We start from the raw sequence: 23,817 nt of genomic DNA, 5'->3' as shown, positions 1-23,817 counted from the left end.
GGCTTTGTGACTGCCTGCTGTAGGGTTAGTGGGAGGGGAATGAGGGAGCTGTGAGGCTGGATGGGTGACTACAGTTCTGTTTCTGCTCTTGCATGTGTCCTCTGGCCACCATCTTAGAGAAGTCAAATGTTTAATTTGGAGTTTTCGTAAAGCTCTCAAATTCATTTTTACTCAGCTGTCTTGTTCGCTTGCTGTTTTTTTTTTTTTTTATTGTTGGGGTTTTTTGGTTGGTTTTGGTTTTGTTTCTTTTCCTGAGCTACCATCAGTGTGACACTTCATATTTAACCTTTGGCTAGCTTTTATTCATGGCAACTTCAAGTAGGATTTTTTTCACTGTAGCCTGTCCATAAGATCTTCTTGATTACTCTAGGTCTCCATGGTTGAGATTTACTTGTGCTTTCTTTTTAATGGAAGATCTGGATGCATGTTTCCCTTTGAAGTAGTTTTAAGTATTGTCCTCAGTGAACTGTTACTTTGCGTCGTAAGTTTACCAGTAATTCTCCTCGCCATTAGTTGCCTTTCATTATCAGTTGAGAAGACTGTTCTGATGTGGTATTTTTTGCATGACTAAAAGAAAAAAAACTAAATTCAGTGGTGACAAGCAGTCCTCCCTCAAACAGATGGGCTCTGTGACAACCAGTGTTGACCTGGTTTTGGTTGCTGTCACTGGGCCTGTAAACTCTGCAATTAAATGTTTTTCCAAAGGTTAATATCTTCTTTGTTTTACCTCCATCCTGTCCTATATAGTTTTGCCCGAGGATTTATTTTCTTGTGCAGAACCTGCATTCCTAATGAAAATGTCTGTGCAGGTGTTGGTATGTAGACACTACCATGCTTTCTGTTTTTTCTCTCAGTGCTTCTCCACTTCTACAGTTCCTTGTTGTTATAAAAGCTGGTTGGCTCAAACAAGTTTAGATAGACAAAATGGGAAGACTGTGGAGAAATGGGTGAAGTATATAGAAAGTGTAAGCATGTGTAACTCATGTTGGAGGATTGACACACAGAAATATGGAATTTATAAGCTTCCTGAATGCTTAGAAACTTTTTAAGATATCATCAGTTAGTGTGGCAGTTTTATTTCCTTAGTACAAGGAGGATGAAGGATGCATCAATGGTTTGACATGTGCTCATATCCAATTTTTTTTTCTTCTGCTGTCTTCCCACCTCTTGAAGTGGATACCATGATGAAACAAATGTCGCTTAATAACTCTAAGAACAAGAGGGAACTGCTGAATTTTGAAACAGTGGTCTGATGCTGATGAACAGCTGTGAGGCAGTAGTCATGATTTTACCCTGGTTTCAATATACGCTCAGTTATATTAAATGAGAAATGCCTTCATTTCATTAAATTGATGAATTGCCTTTCATTATGAGATGACTGTTTTAACAATTACTCAATCTCTTCTTTCTTTCACTATTTAAAAAGCAAAATAAAAACCTAATGTGCTTCATTGCATTGATTTATAAAAATTCAGACAAACCTGAATGCATAGAATTCCTTAAACACAGGATGAGGTGTGAAAGGGGGCAACATCTTTTCAGACACCATGTTTGTGTAATCATTTGTTAGAGGAGATCTCATGCAAAACTTCTCCAGTTTATTTCCATACCTTATTGCTATCATATGCATTTGGTTTTTAATTTGCAATCCTGTGTTCAGATGCTGAAACAACAGTAACATACTTGGGCTTGTTTAATGCAGCAACTCCAAGAAATACCCATTTTCCTCTCAGACATCAAAGGCCTGGGGTCCTCTGTCAAGACCACATAGTTGTGTCACCCAGTTAAGAAAGCAATCAATGTAGATAAAATATTCCGTAATGTTACCTTTTTGCAAAGATTTATAATACTAACAGGGCAAGCATATGTGTTGTGCTGCATGCACAGGTATGATCCAGTGTAGAAACTGTTGCTTCTAAAGGATGATTTCTGAGGATAAAGAAGAATTTGAGAGAGAGAAAGGTCACACAGCACAGCTTGCTTTAGCATTGTCAAATCCCATCTGCTTGTCTCCTCTCCACAGGACAGAATACATTGGGTTATTGTACACTCAAACTTCAGCACACCACTTGCACTTTTCCTTGCAAAAGAAAGCCTTGTAGGCTTTGGGGGCTTGTTAGGACTTTGAGACTGTCATGCAGCAGGGTTTTATTCCCTGGGGTGCTGTTCAAGATAGAAACATACAGTTCAGAGCTGTCATACTGGCCTGCAAGTAGAACGTAGAGATTTGGAAAAAATGTAATTTCTTTTGACTTTATCTTAAGGAAAGTAAAACAATTTGATGATTAGATGTGTGGGACATAGTGCCTTGATGTCTACTTGAGCTAATTTCTTCATCTTCTTAAAAGAGCACTTGGCTACTCAGGAGAGAAGGTCATTTTTCAAAAACTTTATTGGACAGAAGTCTTATGGTTAAACCATTCACACTGCTTTCTAAGTGGAAGCTTCCTTATACATCTAATCATAGAGGATTGGTGCAAGTTCCACAAGTTTTCATAAAGAGTTAGAAGAAAGGAAAATAAACGCTGAATTCTTAGGCATTAAAACATGTTCCCATCATGTTTAGCTGGGTTGTGTGCAATTACAAAATGAAATTGTATTTCATCTTTCATCTACTGTATTCTGTAGCATGTAAGAATGAGTTTAATTATACTGTTGGAATGCAAAAGATGCAGTGGTTAGAAACCAAATGGATGGTGAACAGCAGTAATAGGTAAAGAAGAGCTTGTTCATTCTTTCCCTATAGGACCCAGTTCCTACTAGTGAGCAGAAGCTCCTCTCAAGGTGTGTGGGCTGGGCTAAACAGAACTTAAAAGGAATCTGTGGATAAATTCAAAAAACAGTCCCTAACTGCAGATAGTCTGGAAATGACTGGATCTCCTACAGTTGTGCATGGACATGTGTGCCTGCATCAGGATTTTGAGAGAGAGAGAAATGGGTTTGAACTGCTCATAACCAGTGTCACAATGCTGAATGAGTTGTTACACAGCTGTTAGAGATGTTTGTGGTCTTCACTTTCTTCTAGACAGAATCTCATGTTTTCCAATCTGTGCAAACTTCATGGCATGTGTGAGAGATGGTATGTAATCATTAACATGCTGCTCATTGGCACTGTATTTCCTCTGGAGCTGTAGAGTGTAGCAGTAGGCTGGAGTAGAGGGGTTTGATCTCCTGTAATCTGCAAGATCAAGACCCGCTTAGATTCCCCTAGGTTTCTACCTTGTTACAGAATTAAAACAGGAGATTATTTTGAGCCAGGTGAAAACTCTTCTGTTTGGCTGGTTTGGATCAGTATTTTCACTATACCAAGAGAGTTGTGTGTGTGTACAGCTTTTAACTGAGCATTTTTCTCTGTGCACATTTTAATGCTTGCAATTCATGTGTGATATCTGCACACTATGTGGAAAGATGTGATGTTCACTTTGCCTTTCTCTCGTTTACCTGTTTCTTACATCCCAGATGGATCTGAGTTCAGCAGATGGAATTGGCCTTTTATTTACAGAGCATCAATTTCTGTGCTTCTGAAGAAACTGAACATATCCCACTAGTTCTGCCTAAAAGTGATCTCCAGAAGTAGAGCACTAGTCCAGGCTCTGGTAAAGCCAGTGTCACTTAGCAAAAGAGAGTTTTGGAAGTTATTTACTTCCCTCCGTCTGGATGTAGTTCTGTGCATGCATGTGTCTATGTATTTTCCTTGAAGGCTTTGTTGCTTCTTTGAAACATGGAGACAAAGGAGCAATAAGTACAAGGATGCTCATCAATTCAGGGAGTTTTGGTTTTCTTTTAATATAGCAGTATGAAGTGTTACTCGCCAAAGCTGCTTTTCTTATTATAGGCATAGGGAAAGACATTCTGGTCACTTAAAGGTTAATTTTTTTGTTGTTGATATGAATGAGTAACTCTTGGAAGTATAGAACTTCAGGTGATTTTTTACTTTTAGTAGTAACAGTAATCAATGGCATGGTGATGCGGTTAAAATTAGTACCAGCAGTTGGAATGTGAAAAGCATACTGATGATGTCTACCTTTTAAGCTGAGCAGATGGGGAAAGATTTTTCTGAATTTATACCATCCTTTAAGACAAATCACATCAGGCTTCAATTAAATGATTCTGTCTCCCATCTCACCTTGGATAAAGTGCTACTATCCTGTGATACAGAAGTTACTAGTACTTGAGAAAAGGAGTTTTGAGAGGGACTTTCTAAAAAAATATTTACTTTGAAAACCTCTATTGTAATATTCACTTGTCGAGGTTTTCTCTTTAAATATATTTCATACTTCCTTTTTGTATTCAAGCCATGTCTTTTAAAGATTTCTGTAGTAAATAAATAGAACATTGTCATTTATTATTTCATTAATCTTGGGCAAATAACAGATTATCAGTTTTATGGAGTTAAAAGTAAACTAAAATATAACCTTTTTAAAACAAAAACCTGCTCACTTGCCACAGAAGAATTTTGTATGAAATGCAGCTGTTGAGCAGTTGCTTAAAATAAATTGCATACTTTAAACCCACCAAGATGATATATGAGGATTCAAAACTGTGTCACAAATCCTGACCTACTGAGAAAGAATGCTTAATGAAAAGACTACTGTACGTTTCACTGTATCCTTTGCAAGGAGGGTGAAATTCAGGTCAACAGGATAGAAAGCTTCCAGGGCTCAGGAAACCTGAACAATCGATCACTGAGTAAACATTATTGCAGATACTTATGGAGAGTAAATGATCTTGAACACAATAATGGGCTTTATAAAAGGATTTAAATAAGTTGTAATGTTTCCATATCTACCCTGGTATGATATATTGGCAGCAATTACATATGCATTTGTGAGTTAAGTCTCTTATTACCGTATTTTTTTTTTTTTTTTTTAATTTCATTGACATTGAAGTTTCAACCCAGACTTTTAAGGTGCAAAGGTTAATGTAAAATAGGAGGGTGGATGAGTTAGTTGGATGTTATAGTAGCATGTCTCAGAATGAAATACTGAGGTTTTATTATAAAAATACAGAATGGTCTCATTTATGACAAAATTGAGATTGAGCTAATCATAGTCTAATATCTTGTGGTTGCCATATATTTACTTGTAAATCTATCCAGTGCTTTCACATCTGGAAGCTTTGCATTGTTTCAAAATACAAACAAATGCTCCCACTTATAGCAGGTACCTAAACTGTCCCAGTTACTGACTGGAACACATTTTTATACTTATATAAAGACCTGTGTGTTTAAAGGAAGGGATGTCATCTACTTGGACTTCTGGGCAGAAATATTTTTTGCTTGCAGTGGCAAGCAACATTTGAATTAAATTGAACATTTGAAAGAAATTGAAATGATTTGTTTTCTTCCTCTTCCACCCATAATCATTCCTGGCAATCTCTCACGCTGCATTTGGCAGAACTTTGTGCATTTTCACTCTTTTTCCCTATCTACAGCCATTAAGCTTTTGCTCTATGGTGTGGCTCTTACATAGAGCAATGCAAAATAGGAACATTTTAATATGTGATTGTCTGAACATGGAAGTTGGCAGGCTGCCCCTGAAGCAGGCACAATACTTGAAACTATTTATAATAAATCTTGTTATGTAGGTGACAAGGTTTCTAGCTGCTCTTGCACCCTAAATAGTGCGCATGTGTGATTCAGGCCATAATGATTGTTTTAGATACCTTCCATTACTGAAAAGAGGCAGGTAGCCTAATAAAGAATTAAGCACTAATTCTGGGTTTTTAGGTCTGGCAGCTGACATGGCCCTTGCATAGATGCCATCTAGAGAAATAGTTGGAAGCCTGCTATATTGTTTTTGCCCCTCACTGTTGAGAGTGGGTGCTTTTTTCCATCTTCAGTTTGAAAAGATTGAGCTTGAAAACTATTATCAGTATTCCAGAGTGGGAACTCTCTCCTTTCTAATTCCTGTGAAAAATGATATCACTTGTTGTAGAAGGTACTAGTAAAAACAAAGTTGTGACATGGATTTGTGAGGAAAATATTCTTAACTTTAAATTTGTCAGTTTGGAATTAAGAGAGATTTGATCTTTTTAAGACAAGACTAGCCGGATAATTAAGTGTTTTTGCAAGTTCACGAGGGCACATCTGCTCATTAGCCATTAGGAAACAAAACATTTTAATATAATTCCATATTTTCTATGAAGATCAGACACAGAGTCTGACATGAGTTGTTTAATCAACTCTTGTGGAGGCTTTTCACCCACCACTGTCATTGCACTTCATTGCTGACAGGCAAAAATAGTTAACTATCTTGTGGGATTGTTTTGTCAAATAACCAAAGTATGGAATAAACTGAGACCACCAAACAGTTAAATTGCCTTTCTTATAAAATGGCAGAAAATGTCCTAATGACAAGACATGATTTCAGTAAATATGCTTTCTGTAACCTTCTTTATTTCTCATTGCATTTGGAAGGTGAAGTTCATCTACATTAAAGTCAGGGAGCCACCTTAGGCTATTCTGTCTCCCCAAGCTTTAAAATTTTACACGGATTTACTGCATGGCAGCACAATGTTACTGTCATTCCAAGTGTTGTAATAGTGTTTTCTTCTTAATTGACAACTTGAAGCTTTGCATCCATCAGGTGTGCAATTCCTGTGATTTTTCTAATCATTATCTTAATACCCTGTTTAATACTGAATAGGGTTTTTTTCACATTTTACTTAGACCAGCATATTTTAAGAAAGACGTCTCAAACATTTCATGTTTGGCCCTGCTGATCACTTTTGAGAAATCAGATTTTCTGGTTTTGCCCTGCATACCATCATGTAATTCATTTTGTATTTGCTTGAGCAAAAGTGAAGCATACTTTAAACATCGTAAAAGTGAGAATGTATTACCTGTTTCATTGTCAGTCTTCTAAAAATGCACCTGAAATGCACCTAGAAACCCTGAAATGCATCTTAAGCATATAATCAAACAGTTTTAGGCAATACCTGTATTAGTGTGAAATAGCTTAATATAAAAAACAAACAAACAAACAAACAAAAAACAAATAAACAAAACAAAAAACTTTTAAAATATCTTGATTTGATTTCTAAGAGGAAAATGTAAGGCCATCAGGTTTTACTGTCTGTATCTGGTCCATGATAGCACACTGCACTTCTGCAGAGCCCTCATGATTTCAGTAATACTCTGCTTGTATTCTAAGAGTACAGCCATGTGGATCAAAACACCAGAGCAGAGCCTCATTGCCCCGTAAAAAGATCTATGTATTTCAGTGTGCTAGTACTATAACAAAGAAAAAAGTAGTTTTGCCTGTTACAGGGACAATAGATGCTAATCTTGACTGAATTTGCACCTAGAGAGAAGGTGGACAACTCTTGCCTTTTCCCTGTTGTGCTCTCTTCGTTTTTGTATTTGAAAAGTTCTGGATTAATGTTGCGGCTTTAGTGGGAATTCTGCAGGTCAGCTATCCTGCTGGTATTGGCTGTAGGAGCTGAATCCCTTACATTGTATAACTGACTGTTAGTTGATCTTCACACTTAAATATTGTAACTATTAGTCCTGATCCAGGAAAGCACTTAAATGTCTATGTAACTTTATGCATGTGAATAGTTTTGCTGGTTCCGGTGGGAATACCAACATGCATCTCTGCTGAAGTGCTTTGCTGGGTCAGTTCCTACACCTCCGCTGGAAGGCATATGACGGCATTGTCAACCTAGCTATTATGACAATAAGAGTCTAAATTTTACTTTTTAATTGAAGGTTCCCAAGAGAAAATTATGCTTGGAAAATTCCTGTATCGACCTATCTGTGTAGTTGTCTATTTTTAAAAGATGTAATGAAAGGAGATGTGAACAGTGAGAGGTATTTGCTCTCAGCTTATCTAAAGTGTAAATTTTGAAATGTGTTTTGCCATTAGGTGGAATTAAAAGAAAATTCTCTAAAACATTGTATATGTATTAAGCAAGTTGAGTTTAAGAAAGCTTGCTGAAAGACAATTATAATACCTATACACAGACATAAATACATTCAGAATAAATACATAGTTTTAAATGTTTCTTGGTTTGGATCAGTGCTTTCATTGGTGTTTTGTTCTACTCTTGTTTGTTAGGTGACTGGTGATATGTACCACTAGTTTTTCAAAGTAATTAACATGAATGATTGTTATAGGCAAGCATTTCTGTAGTAAGCTATGCTTGTGTAAGCAATAACCGGTGTGCTTAGACTGGTTAACCTTTTGTGATTTTTTTTTTTTTTTTTTTTTTTTTTTTTTTTTTGGCATATGTGATGGCCTTTCAATGCAGAACTTCGCCATCAGAGGGGCAGGCGTATCAGATGTCAACAGCACAGTGCTTTCTGAGCCTAGCTAGCAAACTGCCATTGTCAGCATATGTGAAAATGGATAACAAGGGATATGGAAAGTCTTGCATGACCGAGCAGTGAACTTCATGTTAACGGTGCATTTAGCACAGGACCTTTGGTCATTTTTTGGAAAGATTTTTGCAGTACCTTCAGACACTCTTGTCTTCAGCAGTGTTTACTTCACCAGGTTGAATGAATGTTCTAAGAGCTGCTAAACCAACTAACCTCCCTTGGCTTTACTCAGGAGGGAAAAAAGTTTTATAAATGTAGTACTGGTAGAATAGAACTCTTCTAGTTCAGTATATGTGGGAGGGAACACATTTGCAAATCCTGAATGCAAACCAGTATCTGCAGGATTAGACCAAGGTTGAAAATTGACATTTGTAGATAAGTGGTTTTTTTCTGAGAGTGCAGTAAGTAATGGATTTATCAATAGGTATAGGCTTCAAAAATTCAGTCTTGATTCAGTATCTGCATTTGGAAGACCAGAGTTCTTCCCACATGCTCTTAATGGCACCAGAAATGTTGTAAATTGCTTTTTTCTAAAAGTGGTTATAATGATGACAGATTGCAAAAAGGTATGTTTTGGTATGCAGTTTAGATTACTAAAGTACAAGAACCATTTTCTAAGTGAACACTGAATTTTATGATTAGATTATATACATATATTAAAGTAGTATATAATATATACCTTAGGAAATACTATATTAGATAAATAAATCTGTGAACAGTTACTTCATTCTTTTTTTAAGTGTTTATTTCTTGCCACATATCAGTGATTTAAGGTTAAAGGAATATTTCAGAGTTTAATTTTAAATGTTACATGTGCATTTTAGTATGGATAAAAGGGAAAAACCTTGTGTACACAGTCCTATTTGTTAATTCTGTGGCCTGAAAAAACTTTTTTAATGTCATGATTACAATTTGAAATATCTTTGCTTGAGTTACTCATTCAAAAAGTTTGATTAATGTACATTTCATATTCTGTGTCTAACAGTGAAAAAGGATTCTGCTGTATTATTATTTCCAGGTTAAAAAAAAAAAAAAAGAGACTAAATATGCAGGTGATTAACAAAAAATCAAAAGCAATTACATGATTCTGATTTTCAGATAAACCCCATAGTTATTTTCTAATTCTGTTTTTCAGTTTCCATAGCTAGACGTGTCCAAGACCCATTAGCTGAGCTAGTGAAAATTGAGCCCAAACACATAGGAGTTGGAATGTATCAGGTAAGATAATATTGTATCATTTAATCTAAGTAATCTATCATGAGATAAAGCAACATCAAAATGCTGCTTTATAATTATCAAGTAGTTACATCTCCTTTAAAAGGCGTTTGTAGAGTTGATAGAATGGCAGTAAATACCTAGAAGTCATAGACTGCCTCTTTTTTTAATCTCTACTTTTAATGATTGCGATTGAGACTCTGAAATGGCTGTAGCCAGATTTATAGTCTATTAAAAGCATCAAATCAGACAGGTAACCTGATCTGTAAAGCTTTCTCTTTTTTTGTATTGTTACAGCAATGGGGTTTTAGCTCTTTGTATAAAATACAATGGGATGTTGATCCTCCATTTAGAAGCCATTAATTTGTGCTATTACATGCATTCCTTCTTAGAAGTTTGTAATAAAAGCATTTGTTTTGAACTTTTTCTTTTACTAAAGCTGAATTGGAAAATGTTTGACAATTCTTATTTTTAAACATTTTTGTAGGCTATTTCTGAGAAGTAACTTTTACCTTCAAAGTGTCTTTGCAAAGTGAATGGTATTGAGAAGTGGTGCATAAGTTATTGTCATTTTATAGCATATTGGCATCCATTCAGGAAAGCATTTATGCTTATACTTAAGTCCCACCAAATAGAGAAGTAAAAAAAATAGGAAATTCAGCATGCGCTTTTCTCTGTATTTTTGAAACTATAGAATGTGAGTAAATTTGAAAATTTGAAACAGAAGTCAGAACAGAAAGCACAGAACTGTCTGGATCTGTGCTTTCAGGTTAGCACATGAGAGTTAATGGGATAGAATGCAATTAGCAGCCTAGAATATGGCTACTGTTAAAGGTGATGTGACAAAGACAGGCGCTATGGAAAATATCAAAGAAGTGTATATCTTGTTTTGGTTTTGAAGAATTGAGGCCAACGTTTTAGTTGGTTAAGGTAGTGCTCACTATTGCTTTTGCAAGCCCTGCTTGTATTGACACAGACTAGAAAATGTACTCCTGTTTCTTGCTAACTGCAAAACTTATCGGTATGAGCTATATCATAGGTTTTGAGGAAAATTAGATTGAAGGGCTGAAATACCGTAGATTTCTTTAAAGTATGTATGCAGATTTCAGTAAAAATGTGCTTTAGAGTGACAGCTATTAATTAGGGGGTGGTCATCTGGCAAAAAGAGCTTCAATCTGAAGCATAGTTGGTTTCCTTCTTTATGGAGACGCACTGGTTTTATTTATAACAGCAGCAATAACAACAATAATGAAAAATGGTACAGATGTTTGTTGGTCTTTGCTTTAAGCAAAACAGTATTTAAGAAAAAAAGAAATCTTGAAATACTAAGTCATCATTTTGAGGTTAGTTCCATTTTAAACAAAATTTCAAAAAAATCAATTCCAAAATGGAATATTTTACTATTTGAAGTAAACTGTGAATATCTAAGTGCTAGGAACTTAATTTGCTATGGCTAGAAGGTATTAATTTAGGTGCATGCTGTCTACTATTGCCCACGTGCACACTGTACAAGCATGCAAGCATGCATTTAAAGCAAAAAGTCATGGAGTTGGTGGTGATTGTATGGTTATGGGAGCATTATATTATCAGACAAATGTTGCAATGAACATGTTGCAGCAGTTTACTACTGCCTCAGTGACTGAAGCTGGGATCATTTATTCTGTACTGAAATAGGACAGGGTAAGTACCATGTTCCTGGCCCTTACAGGGAAGCTTCTTGGTCCACTAGATCCACCTTTGCACGTAAACATCCAACTGCATTATTTGTTCATGTCCAAATTGCTTATATGAAAAGTTTCAGAGACATCATTTCTAAAAGCCTGGTAGAGGTATACCTCAAAAATTTTTCTTTACCAGCTCTCTGTACTTTTAAGTCTCATCATGGTTTGGATAAATCCTCTGAGGTAGACCTCCTGTGAGAATTCTCAATGATCACTACAGGAGCTATAATGTGCTGTTCAATGATATAGAAATCTCTGAGGTACTAGAGCTTTAATTGACACTACTGAAAGCAAATTTCCACTCTTGAAAGCAAAGTCAGAAGCTCTGCTGCATTTTGGGCATGAGAGCTCTCTCATGGCAGGTGAGGAGCAGGGAGGAGGAGAGGAATTAAGCTGTTTTGTGTGGTCTTCCTTCATAGAGAACAGCCGCTTGCTGGCATCGTAGAGGGCAGGAAGAGCCATTGTGTCATACAGGGAGTCCCAGAGTAATAGCTGATATAATCCCTCAGATAAAGAGTATGTCGGGTACCGATTTTTATATTATCCAAGTCAATTTGAAAAGTTTTGTTATACTTTAATTTATAACCTAATTTCTAGATGAAGCTTTTTATTGATTTCTGGGATGAAATATGCAATGTGCAGTCAAGATCAAAAACATAGCAAGCTTTTCACTGAGGAAGTTACTTTCTTAGCCCACTACAACTATATACCTAGCATTTACATATGATTTCTCCCTTCTTAAAAACCTTGAAATTGATATTTAGGAATCTCACAAATCCACGTTTTGTCATTCTTGTCCTGAAGGACAGACAGCGATTAGTCCTGCACTAGGCCTCTGTTACATCAAGCAGCGGCAGCTGTACAGCACAAGCAGGGTGGTGGTTTCTGGAGGGATGGTTTATGCTCACTGTGTGGTGATCAAAGTGCGAGCTCCCTGAAGGAGCGGTCCTGCCTTTTGGGCTACTCCTGCCCAAGTGCACCGTTCCTTTTCTGGTGCTAGGTAATGACTACATGATGCCCTGGGTTGGCGTTAGGAAGGGGCAACAGTGTGCAGCTTGAGAGAACCTTCCTCTGGGGCCACAGCTTTCACAGCAGCCCAAGTTTTGATTGACTTGGGACATGGCCTCTCTATCAGTTTAAGATAGCCAGAGGTCCCAGACAACTCTACTTGAAAGGCAGTAGCTAAGAGATGTTATTTCTGTCTTTTGGGGAGTTTTTTCTTAGCGTTTGAAGCAAGAGACTGGCAAAGCCAAACTTGCCTGGAGAAGGCTGTAGGCTTTTGTAATGGGATGTTCCTAGACTGTGGCACAGGAACATTGTATGTTCAGGTGAGTGACCCTCTATCAGCAATGACAGTAGTGCTACAGAAAGGTGATGTGGCCATGTGTTAAGTCTGCTGCTTAAAATAGGAGCTTTCTCAAAGTCTGTGGAGTTTGTGGCCCCCCTCTTCCCCAAACCCTTCAAACCCACCCCCCCAGTACTGTGTGAAAGGGGCTGTGTCTTCTGTAGTCACCACATCTGTGGGATTTTGGATCCCTCCCACCTGACCTCTTGGTATTTCACGTACATGTTTGCGAAAACATTGGTGTGTTCTAGCTCTTCTAGTACAAGTTTTCTTAGCAAATCTGCTCATTTGGGTATGGAAATAGGAGCTTCTAGGTAGCAGAAGATCTCTGGAAATTGAGTTGCCTCAGTTGGGACTTGTGTTTACTTGTTTTAGATGACCAAAAAATTTGAAACTTGTACTTAACCACTTGCTTTTATTCTCATTTCAAGTTATGATTTTGAGTTTGTGCACTACCAAGAAAATCAGATTTGTCAGAAAAAAATAAACAGGCTCCGAATCTCCTAACAGGTATTTCCTTAAACAAAGAAGCACAACCTGATTTATTAGGGCCTCTCCCAGACTAAATTCTTGTTGCCCAAAGGTCCTTGTCGTCCTTCATCTTTATCTCATTAGGAAAATTGTTCTTTCCTCCCAGACAGGACCCTAGACAAAATTAATTCATCACATTCAGGCCATATTACTATGATTTCTTCTGTAGTTGAACATGAAGATGATGCCCAGACTCTGTCTGATATAGAATATATTTGCCTTGCCACCTCCCCATGCCAGTTCAAAGCTGAATTCCTATCAGGGAAGAAGCAGTTAGTGGCTCAAGACTTTGTTACGCTGCAAACTGAATTTTGGCTGATGAATTAGTAGTACAGTTGTAATGATCTTGGAAGATGTAGATAAGAGCCGAGAACAAAGTTTCTTCACAAAGACTGAGGTTAGGAAATTGAATTCCAGAACAAATAAAATGAATTAAAAGTAAAAAAGATGCCTAAAAAAGAAGAAAAAAGAAAAATCCTTCCTCTCAAATAGAAACCCAACTTTTCATAGAAGAATAAAACAGCACTAGCATAAACATTCTGTTCACAAGTCCCTATCAAAGACAAATAGCCTCAAGTAAAAGGGGAAATAAATTAATAAACTTCTAAAACATCAAAACCCAAATCTGTATTATAAGGCAGAGAAAGGAGAAATAATGCTAAGGGACTATATTAAGTTTGGTTGGTCTTTTGCTGTTCATTTAATGTGCAAAATTCCTGGATGTTAAAAAAAGAAAAAACAAACAAACAAAAACGCATGCAAAAAAAAAAAAAAACAGTAACCACTAGGGAAAGAGCTCACTCACCTGTAGCCTAAGAATAAAATATGTGGTGCGTGTTGAAGGATCGGAATTTTTGACAAGTCATTTATAATATTATAAAATGTGCACCATGTCTGATCTTGAAAAAACAACATCCTATTTGGTCTATAATTTTTTTGAGCATTAAAATATCTTCATGATATAATTTTGTATATGGTAACATCTTCAATGTTTAACACATTTGGCAAAGGAACATCCCAAAGTATGTAAGAGATAATATATGTAATTTTGTAACCTCTGAAGTGGGAGTATACTTGATTCCAGATGTAGCTGGAACACTTCGTGTCAGATAAATAAAATTTGTAAACAATACTCTCAAGTAGCAATTCCTTCAGGGGGGAGAAAAAAAAATGAGTGAATTCTTGGTTTATTTTTTATATATTGCTGGAAGATCCTGATCAAAGGAGAGTTTCATAAAGCCTAATCAGAATGCCTAATAATTAAATTTGGAAATGCCTTTTCTGTCCCTCTTGTCCTTTTTCCTCCCTGTGTTGCTCTTGTTATTGAAGTGCATCAGTTTTGCATTTAATTATTACCTGTAGAACATTTTATTATTTTAGTTGCAATCTGATGTGCCTTTTAGGCTGAGGTTTTTCCCCTTCAAAAGATGGGTATGTGTTATTAGATGACAATGCAACTTTAGAGAGCACTTTTAATCAGATATGCTTCCTCCCTTTAATTGGACCAGTTCTGTCTTAATTATGGTACTGCAGATATAAACCACTTTAAAATCTACAGCCAACTAGTTACTAGCAAGGCATCTCACTAAAATCATGTCTCAGTTCCTGTTGGAAAGGAAGGAGGTTTTTCCCTTTCTCACAGAAGTCCTTGTAGGGCGCTTCCTGCTGCCGCAGGCCACCCTTGGATGGGTCCGTCCTTCCCTGCCTCGGTGCCAAACCATGCTCATGCTGATGAGGGGGAACTGGTGGGCAGTGGTGGGGGGATGTTCCTGGCCTCTCCTGCATGTGGCTGAAACTGCACGTGGCCCTTTTAGTTTGTGCCTTTCTTTAATCATCACCTTCCTCCCTCAAAAGATACGCGTGGCATTGCCTCAGTCAAGTCTTTCTAAACCTCTAGTGGGTGTCACTGTGACAAGATGGGAGTTAAGGTGTAGCATTAACCTCATTTTTGACAGTAGTATCACGTAAAATTTTATTAATCTTCTGAATGCCCATTGTGCAAATTATTTACTTGAGGCAAATTGACTGCATATTTAATGCTTAATAGTTACTAAATTTGGAGATATTTGGGAGATGAACTATAGAAACATTTTAGAAATCCAGGGATCAAAGGGACCTCAAAGGTACCTCTAAGTACAAGAGTAAGATCAGATATGGTGGGTCAGCATGATATAACTGTGGGCTGAACAAGCCTATGTTTTATTTCCCACAAGTGAAGCTGTCTTGTCCCTTGCACTGCAGATGTTCATCAGCCTGTTCTTACAAAACCCTACCAAAGATAACTTGGTAATTTTATTTGTTAAGTCCTTCTGACACTTAACAAAATTTCTATTTCTCTGCTATCTAAACCAGTATTTTGGGTAAATACTGTATTGTTTCTCTAACAGTGGAGACTCAAAAGCTAGTGTTTAAATAGGAAACTGCTAAAAAAAGAAAGCTGTGAAGTAGTTAATGATTACAAACAAAAGTTGCCATGATCTGAACATTGGCCATCGCAAAGAATCAGTGTGTGGTTTAAGAAAATTTTTGTCTTCATTTTTCCTTAAAATAGATACACAGTTCTTAATGGTGAAATATAAGAGACTTTGAATCCTTCGTGGTATCTGATTTTGGTTGTATATCCTTTGTGTAGTATGCTTTTATTTAATAACATACATCAAAGTACTGCAGCTGGCTGATTTTTCAGTTAGAAATGTATTTTTCACTGAGTATTTAAGAACTTTATTTCACTTTTTTTTTTTGGTTAATTGACCCATAGAGTATATGAATAATTTGGTGTATTACTTGGATAGCATAGAAAAATCACTCAATCACTCATGTGTGATGTGAGAACATGATGGCATAGGATGTGCAAGACTGTCTTTTTTAAATCTCTGCAGTGTGATTGTAAAAACAGCCTCAAAATTGAGCTTGCTTTATTAAGCTTCCTACAATTTGTCTGATTAAGAAAAAAGGATGACTTAATAGGTGAGCAGCGCTTTATATTGTGTGATTCACGGAGCACCAATGGAAACTCAGTTCAGCAGGAATGTTGTTTGCTGGTCAGAATTGTAGGTTGCAGGTTTCAACACCCAACAGAACAGCCAATCTACAAAATGCTTCAGCATTCCTTCTGTATTACTACACTGAATTTATACATATAGTGAGACATAGAATGAGTCTTCTGTGATACAATTGCAATTTTGTGATCTTGTTTATAATTTTCTGTACTCTAATTGAAATGATTGCGTAAAGAGAGCCTTTGCTTTAACACTAAGTGTCAAAGGATACCAGTGCCCATGTCTGTATATCTCACAGTAATCAGATCCCTTATTAATGAATGTATATCACTCCTTTTGGCAATACATGGCAACAGGTTAATTACGGATGTACCTTAATTTGAAAAATCTTGTAATATGAAACATGCTGGTGGATTGGAATTTCACTGAAACTACAGGGTATCACGAGAGGAACCTGCCTATTTTTATACTAAAGAAATTCCTAAACAAGGTAGGCTGAAGGATATGTTGCCACTCTTATAAAAAATAAAAAAAAAAAGATAATATCAGGACAAATTCTGGGCTGCTTCTGTATTTGTCTCTGAATGAACTCACTGGGACTTGAGAGGGGCATGTGGGATAGTATTTCACAGTGCTCTTATCTCTGCTGTTCAATAAAGGAAACTTAAACCTCTCCTGTGAACCTGTAGGCTCCTGCAAAGAGATTATTGTCACAGAATTTTTTTGCAGCACACTGTAAGGAATTGCTTGCTTTGAAATTTGTGGAAAAGAAGGAGGAATACTCAAAATTTCAAGGTGTACAAAAATTTTTGAGCGGTGGGATGTGGTGGCTTTACTTATAAAATATTGTTAAAAGCAAGCAAAAAAAAAACAGCGGGGGTGTCTTTTCAGCAGGTAAAAAGTGTATTTTAAAAAAAGAAAGTGGGTATGTAGTCTGGTGAATACATTTGTGCTTACTGCAGGATTTCTAATGCCCAGCAATTTATGGAATCCTTAATTGTCATGTAGTAGTGGCAAAGCTCTGCTAGGAAACCAAGCAAAAATCATACGTGTTTTTGCCCAAGACCATTTTTAGGGTAAATGATGTGCTTTTCTTTTTGAAAATTAAAGCCCTGTGAACAACACTGTCTGCCATCCATGGGAACAAAATCTTTGCAGACAGCTTTGTCAGGAAGGGGTAATCACCCCATAATGTTTTCTGGATGCTTCCCCACCCCAGTGAATATGTGTGTGAAATTTACGTTTCCTTACCTAATAAGTTACACCTCTGGTGAGTTTGCATAATTTCATCTTCAGCAGCAGTGTTGCTGGCTGCCAGGGATGGCTTATCGCCTGTAACTTGGCAGAGTCTCTTTGGTTGTGTCTACCTGTTCGCTGGTTGGCAAAATCAACAGTCCCAAAGCACAGTAAACTTTTGCTGGTCTGTTATGGCCAGTTATAACGACGCTAAGGGCTATAGGAAGAAGATAACAGTACTGTTGTTAGTGATTTTAGTTCGCACACTGTATATATTTACTGGCATCACCGGGAAAACATGCCAGCTTGCTGAGGTGCGATGCTGCCCCTTTAAGGAAATGAAGGCAAATATGTGCCTGTGTATTTTTACAAAGAGCACAGCGGTATCACCACATCGGCACATGTCACTCAGGAGGCTGCCCGTGGACGGCAGCTCTTCTCACCGCTGTCACCAAAAACGCACTGTAGGCAGCACTTGAAAACTTGTCAGAGGGGTGCCTTTGTAAGCAACCCGAACTACAGGTAAATTTTGGACATTACTGCTAATAATCCCCCTCTTGCATCACTGATATTTATTATTAGAGAGTTTGTATCTGCGTATGTGAGGTTTTATAGAGCTGCTGAGGTTTTAGCAAGAGTAGGGAAGCTTCAGAAGAAGTGTTCATATACTGAGGTGGGATGATCTAAGGGTGGTGATAGGAAACAGCTGCTAGACAGATTTGCCCTCTCTTGTCAGTTCGTTTCTGATTGCTTAATTACCAGCTCTCTTGGCAGAAGTTTGTTAGGAAGTTTTTTGTTGCCACATGGCAACAGACTTGGTGTAAAATCTTGGGTGTGATTTGTGCTCTAATTGGATTAAAATGATCTCTGTTACTGTTCACAAAGAATAGGTGTAAGGGTGGTTTACTTCTAGACTACCACAAAAATTGCAGATAGGAACTGCTGAGCAGAATTGCCCGGGTATAGGGTACCCTATATGCAAGCCCATTTAATATTTCAGTGTGATTTTTTTTTTTTTTTTTTTTTTCCATAAATGTACTTGGGCAGAACTAGTTCAAACATAGGCGAGCTGAGTTATGATCCAGCCAGGCAAATTTAAACTCTTTTGAGAGACTGTTCTGTGACGTGAGAGCCAAGTGGCAAGAGGAGCAAAATGGGAGTTGTGAGTCTGGAATCCTGCAAATCGGCTTCATATGACTTCTCTGTGCACCGGTTTGGGAACACTAGGCTGACTAAAAGGTGAAACAGAGAAAAGAATGATGAAGTCAGTCTTTCCAAAAGTGTTTTGATTGAACAGCTTCCGAAATGTGTGAGATGCTGTTGGGTTTCCTGTTTACATTTTAAGTGTTTAATAACCTTAAGTGAAAATACACAATTTTAGCATTGAAAAATTGTTCAGCTCCTTTCATCTAGTTTTCAATTAATTTTTTATAATTTAAGTTCTTCACATTTTTGAAACATTCTTTAAAACGCTACAGTAAAAAATAGTCCAAAAGCCACAGATTATTCTTGGCATTACCTATATCCATGATGTGATATTTGTGTTCATATAACTTGTTTCAGGCTCAAACATTAATCTCTTATGTGAAGTAAGTTAATATTTATGCTGTTATGAATTCTAGTCAGATTTTAATGTAAATACTATAATTTTAAAATTGATTGAACTACAACCACATTAAAAGCATCTCTTTAGTGTCCGAAGTCAGGTAAAAGTGTGCCAGTGGGGATGTGAATCACTTGCTTTCAATGTGTGGGGGGGTCAATTTAAACATCATGAATGTAAATATTATTTGTTAGTGGAATTCTGTAGTCACTGCTTGCTGTGCAGTGGTCGTCTGTTGCATCTGTTGTTTTGGTTTTGTGAATTAACAGTATATTCATTTGACTCATAAGGAAAAATACTAATATTATTATACTTTTGAGTGATTCTATGTGAGTTTATAGCACAGCAGCTGTTGACTTGATATCCAAAAATCTGGAATCAGCAATAAATTTGTATTCACCTTCAGTGGGAGACCATAAGTGGCAATTAAAATTCTTATGATATTTTAAACCTATAAATGATTTGTTAATATGTATGGTTCTGGTGGTAGATACCATGTAAAATAAGAACTTAATATGTTTTGCACTGAAATACATAAAATTATTATTCTTACTTAGTTTATGGAAATGTTGCAAGAACTCTTTCATAGGTTTACTTGAGCTGTGGATTTATTTTTCTCAGCAACTGTTTCCTATAAAATGTAACTGATAAATCCTATATTTTATGTTGAAGTTGTGGTGCAGTGTTAGCGTATGTATTTAAATATTGGATCTGTGATCAAATTTTCCTCTCTTCTTTAAAGTAGGATGAATTTAAATTAGTGTTGCTATTAGTAATAATAATACTGTGACAGTTATGTCATTCAATAGATATCATTGAAAATTGTAGTCTCTCTTCAATAAGAGACAATATAACATGCACGATTTCTCTCATGTTTTGTGATTTGTTGCTTTTTAGATTTTTATCTTGCTAATAACATTTTTCCTAACAAACCGTTTTGAAAGAATCATTTTAGAAACTAAAATCATGTTTCACTAGACAGTGATTATTATCTGTGACCTTTATTTTTGTATCAGGAACATAAATATACACTTTTTTCTGTGTCAGTCACTGTCTAAGATTTCATCTTTGTTCTGCTTTCCATTACATACCATGAATTATATGAAATTAATTTAATCGCTACTCCAAACAGAAATTAAATGTGCCCTAATCCAGAGTTACGTTGTTTGCTTTTACAACTGTAAGTCATAAGTAATTAATTTTCCTTGGAAAATTAATTCACTTACCATTCCCAGTAGCATCATATGTTGACACAGGGTTATAGATAGTTTAATATTTTTGTTCAGCATGTTGGCCTCAACTTTGGAAGACCTTAAAGCAAAACAAATACAAATTTACTCAACTGTATATAATTCAGGGTTATTTAAAGTGAATGTTGTCTTTATTGCTGTCAACCAGCTGACGATGATGATTCTAAAATTATAGTCAGTCTTCCAGAAAGCTGAAGTCTATGGACAGATGTGAGCTATTTCTTAAAAAAAAAAAAAAAAAAAAAAAATCAATAAATTTTTTCACATCAGATATTTGGATGGCATGGCTACTGGAATGCCATCCGTAGTAGAAAAATTTAGCTCCTCGGAGAACATAACTATATATTATAAAGCATTGCAGTAGAAGCATTTTTTTTTTTTTTTTCAACTTGCCTTATGATGCTTCAGAGGCTGGTAGGTGATTCATTATCCCCATTGCACTCAGAAATTTCTAAGTTGACTTAATTTGCAACATCGTTTTGTTTCCTATATTGTGGTGTGCATAAGGGCAGCCCGTCACAGGGCCGAAGGGCAGTGCAGGCGCGCGTGGGTGGCCCTGCTGCCCACAGCTGACTGTCCTTCAGAGATGGCATTGAGCAGTGTGGGCCAGAAGCCTTCCGGAATGAGAGAGGCAGCTTTTAAGTCTAATCTTTCAAGTTTGCCAGGAGGACCTATTTTTTTTTTTTTTTTTTTTCTGTGCAGCTCCATAAAACATGGTGTTTATTACTTTGGTTTATTTTTATTTATTTAAGTCTCCCGGCTGAAACTCCAGTGACGGCAGTGTTGTGGTTCAAACAAGCACGGCTTATTTTATAAATGTCCCTTTGTGGGTTGGTGGCTGCATTTTGCCTGAATGCAGGGGGTCGGTATCAGTGGCGCTTAATTTAGAATTTTGGGGGTGGAAAGTAGAAATTGACATTTAATTCCAGTGTAAAGTTACTGCTAGATCAGGCATAAAAATATTATTGCATTAGCAAGCACAGGAAGAAAATAAACTATGAGCGCATTGACAATATATGGTCATATGGCAGACTTGTATAAAATAGAACAGTAGATGGAAGAAAATACTTTTTCAGATTTTTTTTCGTCACAACACATTTTTATCAAGTAGAGCGTGTAGAGAAAAGTATTGTAATAATTAAATTGGGTCCTACTGATAGGGCCAGCAAAGGTAAATTCATCTGCACATGGCAAAATTGTGTATAGATAAATATTATCACACATCTCTTATACAGTCTCTTATACATACATGCATGGATATGCAGCATCGATAAATGTGTTGACAGAGATCTCCATTAAATTCTGAAACTCAAAATTGAATTATTTTGAGTTTCCTAGTTCTACATAAAACACTTGGTGCCACTTTGTGTATCTGTTTATGTAACAGGTCTTGGTGGGTATTGATAGCTGTTTCATTGTTGTGGCTTAATTACTTTCAAAAGGCTGCACTATGACATTTAAAAATGCAAAATCTCCTGCAAAGGAAATGTCAGCCTGGTGAACTGAGTTTGGCCACATAATTCTCCTTGACAATCACGTTACTGAGCCTGCACTGAGCTGTTCATGTCTTCCTTACCTGGGCTGTCAGCTTTAACAAACTGCAACTCTCACCCAGACTACAAAAGTTGTTCACTTCTTCATTTTCACCTAATCTGTGATCCGATGTACCTTCCATCTGAGGAGAATGAGAAACAAGCACCAGCTCTATCCTTTTCTTATCCTTTTTTTTTCAGGAGCTTGTGCCGATTACGCATGTGAGGAACAAGCTCAGCACACCCTGCCCCAGTGTATCAGCATTCTTGTTAGTTACCCTTCTGTGGTGCTGTTATGTATATAATGTATGTAAAAATGGTGTTGTGTATAACAATCTTGGGAGCCAACCAAAAGCTGTTGCTGTTCTTACAAATTTCTTGGCAGTGGGAGTTTGTTTCTTTTGGGAATATTCCCATTCATTTTATGATGACAGTGATTGTCTAAATTTGCAAGAAAAATTAAGTTAAAATAATTATTGTTTAAAAAAATCTAAAGAAACTATTTCTTGAGTCAAAATTTATATTTTGAGCTCAACTGTAGTTTTGGATTAGATAATTCAGAGTTGGCACTAACTCTGAAAAAAAACACTGAGTTATGAAGTACAATAGGAGAAAGCCCAAGAAGCATGAACAAATGCATACAGTGTCTCTTAGTGTAAGTGCCTGGCTCTTTGGAGGCCACCAAGAAGCCTACAGTGATTGACGGGCATTCTGGCAAAGCTTCTTCCCCCACCCCCCCCCACCCCCAGCCCCCTCAACAGTGCTGAAGTCAGTCAAAGTGTATAGACAAAGCTGAGTGAATACCAGTTTCCCCAGTACAGGGGCTATTTTTTCAGGAAGTCTAACTCAAACCAGATGTTTTGCTTAGACCTAGAGTTTGTTGCTGCCAAGCATCTCATCAGAGGTCAGAGTTCTGGGCTCAGGGCCCTGCTAGAATTCTTTCACAAATTGCTATTCGGTGAGGTTTTAATCCTAATGGAAAGAATAATGTGCTTGTAAAATCTGCAGTTATTACAAACACAGTATACATATTGTGGACTTCAAATGACTACATATTTCATTCCCATAAACAGGGAATGCAGATGAATGCAGTGTGTAATAGTTTTAGACATTCAAACTTAAACCAAGTATATAGTTTATACTACTGTTAACCATTTGCATTCTTAACACTCCTGTAAAATGAATAGTAATCTGGACTAACAATTGGCAGCTCAAAACAAAACAAAATGAAAAAACCTCCAGCATGTTTTGACTTGTAAGCTGTTTCCTGAAGTAAATAGGAAATCTTACGCTTTTGAGAATGTTCAAAAAACCCCACTCTGTTAAGGCACTAGGTTTGGCACGGTTTGTTTCTTTCCTTCTTTCCTCTCTTTCTGTCTCAGTTTTTAAATAGCTTCGTAGCAACATTTTATGGTCAAGTTAATCATACAGCTAATTATTCATCCCCAAAACCTCAGAGTAGACTGTATATACTCCAGCTTACTTAAATACTGGTGATACAGTGGTAAGAACAAGAACTAGTGATGAAACATCTCACCATATTTTTGTGTTCTTGTTGGGAGCATTGCTGGTAAACCACTGTGATTCTTCTGAAGTGTGAGGTTTGTAAGAAAAAATTCTCAGGTAACTTTTCTAGGGTGCTGCAGCCTGCAGATGGAGAAACGGAGCTTGATATCATATGAAGATTGAGATTTTGGATATCAGAAATTAATGTGTGCTACAGAAAACTGCTACAGTGTGAAACTGGATGATGTGACTGATATATTAGTATAGTAATGAATTGTTTGAGTTTTATGTTGTGTAGCATCTTAGTTTTCAGCAAACACTGCTGAAGAGTCGTATCTGTTATTTTTCAACTCTGATAACTCTTCAAACTTTAAAGTCTTAATTATGTTCAATTATATTTAACTGTGCTGCTGCACCTCTTCTAATTTGTGATTTTTATGTTACTCATAAATGTGTTTTCACTTTGAAAAGTATAACTTAAGAAAAATGTGGTATCACTCAGAACTGTTAATGTTATCCCATTTGTGGGATGTTCATAGTGATAGTCTGGGAAGAA

The 23,817-nt window shown here is 36.7% G+C and overlaps 1 protein-coding gene across 4 annotated transcripts in view; it reads left to right on the top strand.

The window, feature by feature from the left end:
* Positions 1 to 23,817, top strand: part of SRBD1 (S1 RNA binding domain 1) — a 130,609-nt gene that overhangs the window by 68,238 nt on the left and 38,554 nt on the right. For all 4 annotated transcript variants that reach the window (XM_032985314.2, XM_032985312.2, XM_032985311.2 and 1 more), the window contains one exon: positions 9,459 to 9,541. In XM_032985314.2, the coding sequence (XP_032841205.1) occupies positions 9,459 to 9,541 (83 nt within the window). The remainder of the gene's footprint in view (positions 1 to 9,458; positions 9,542 to 23,817) is intronic.

This window comes from Tyto alba, unplaced genomic scaffold (assembly GCF_018691265.1).
Source record: "Tyto alba isolate M040663 unplaced genomic scaffold, T.alba_DEE_v4.0 Super-Scaffold_16, whole genome shotgun sequence".
NCBI classification, from domain to species: Eukaryota; Metazoa; Chordata; class Aves; order Strigiformes; family Tytonidae; genus Tyto; species Tyto alba.
Note: the sequence above shows the minus strand (reverse complement) of the source record. Positions and strands in the feature narration are given on the sequence as shown.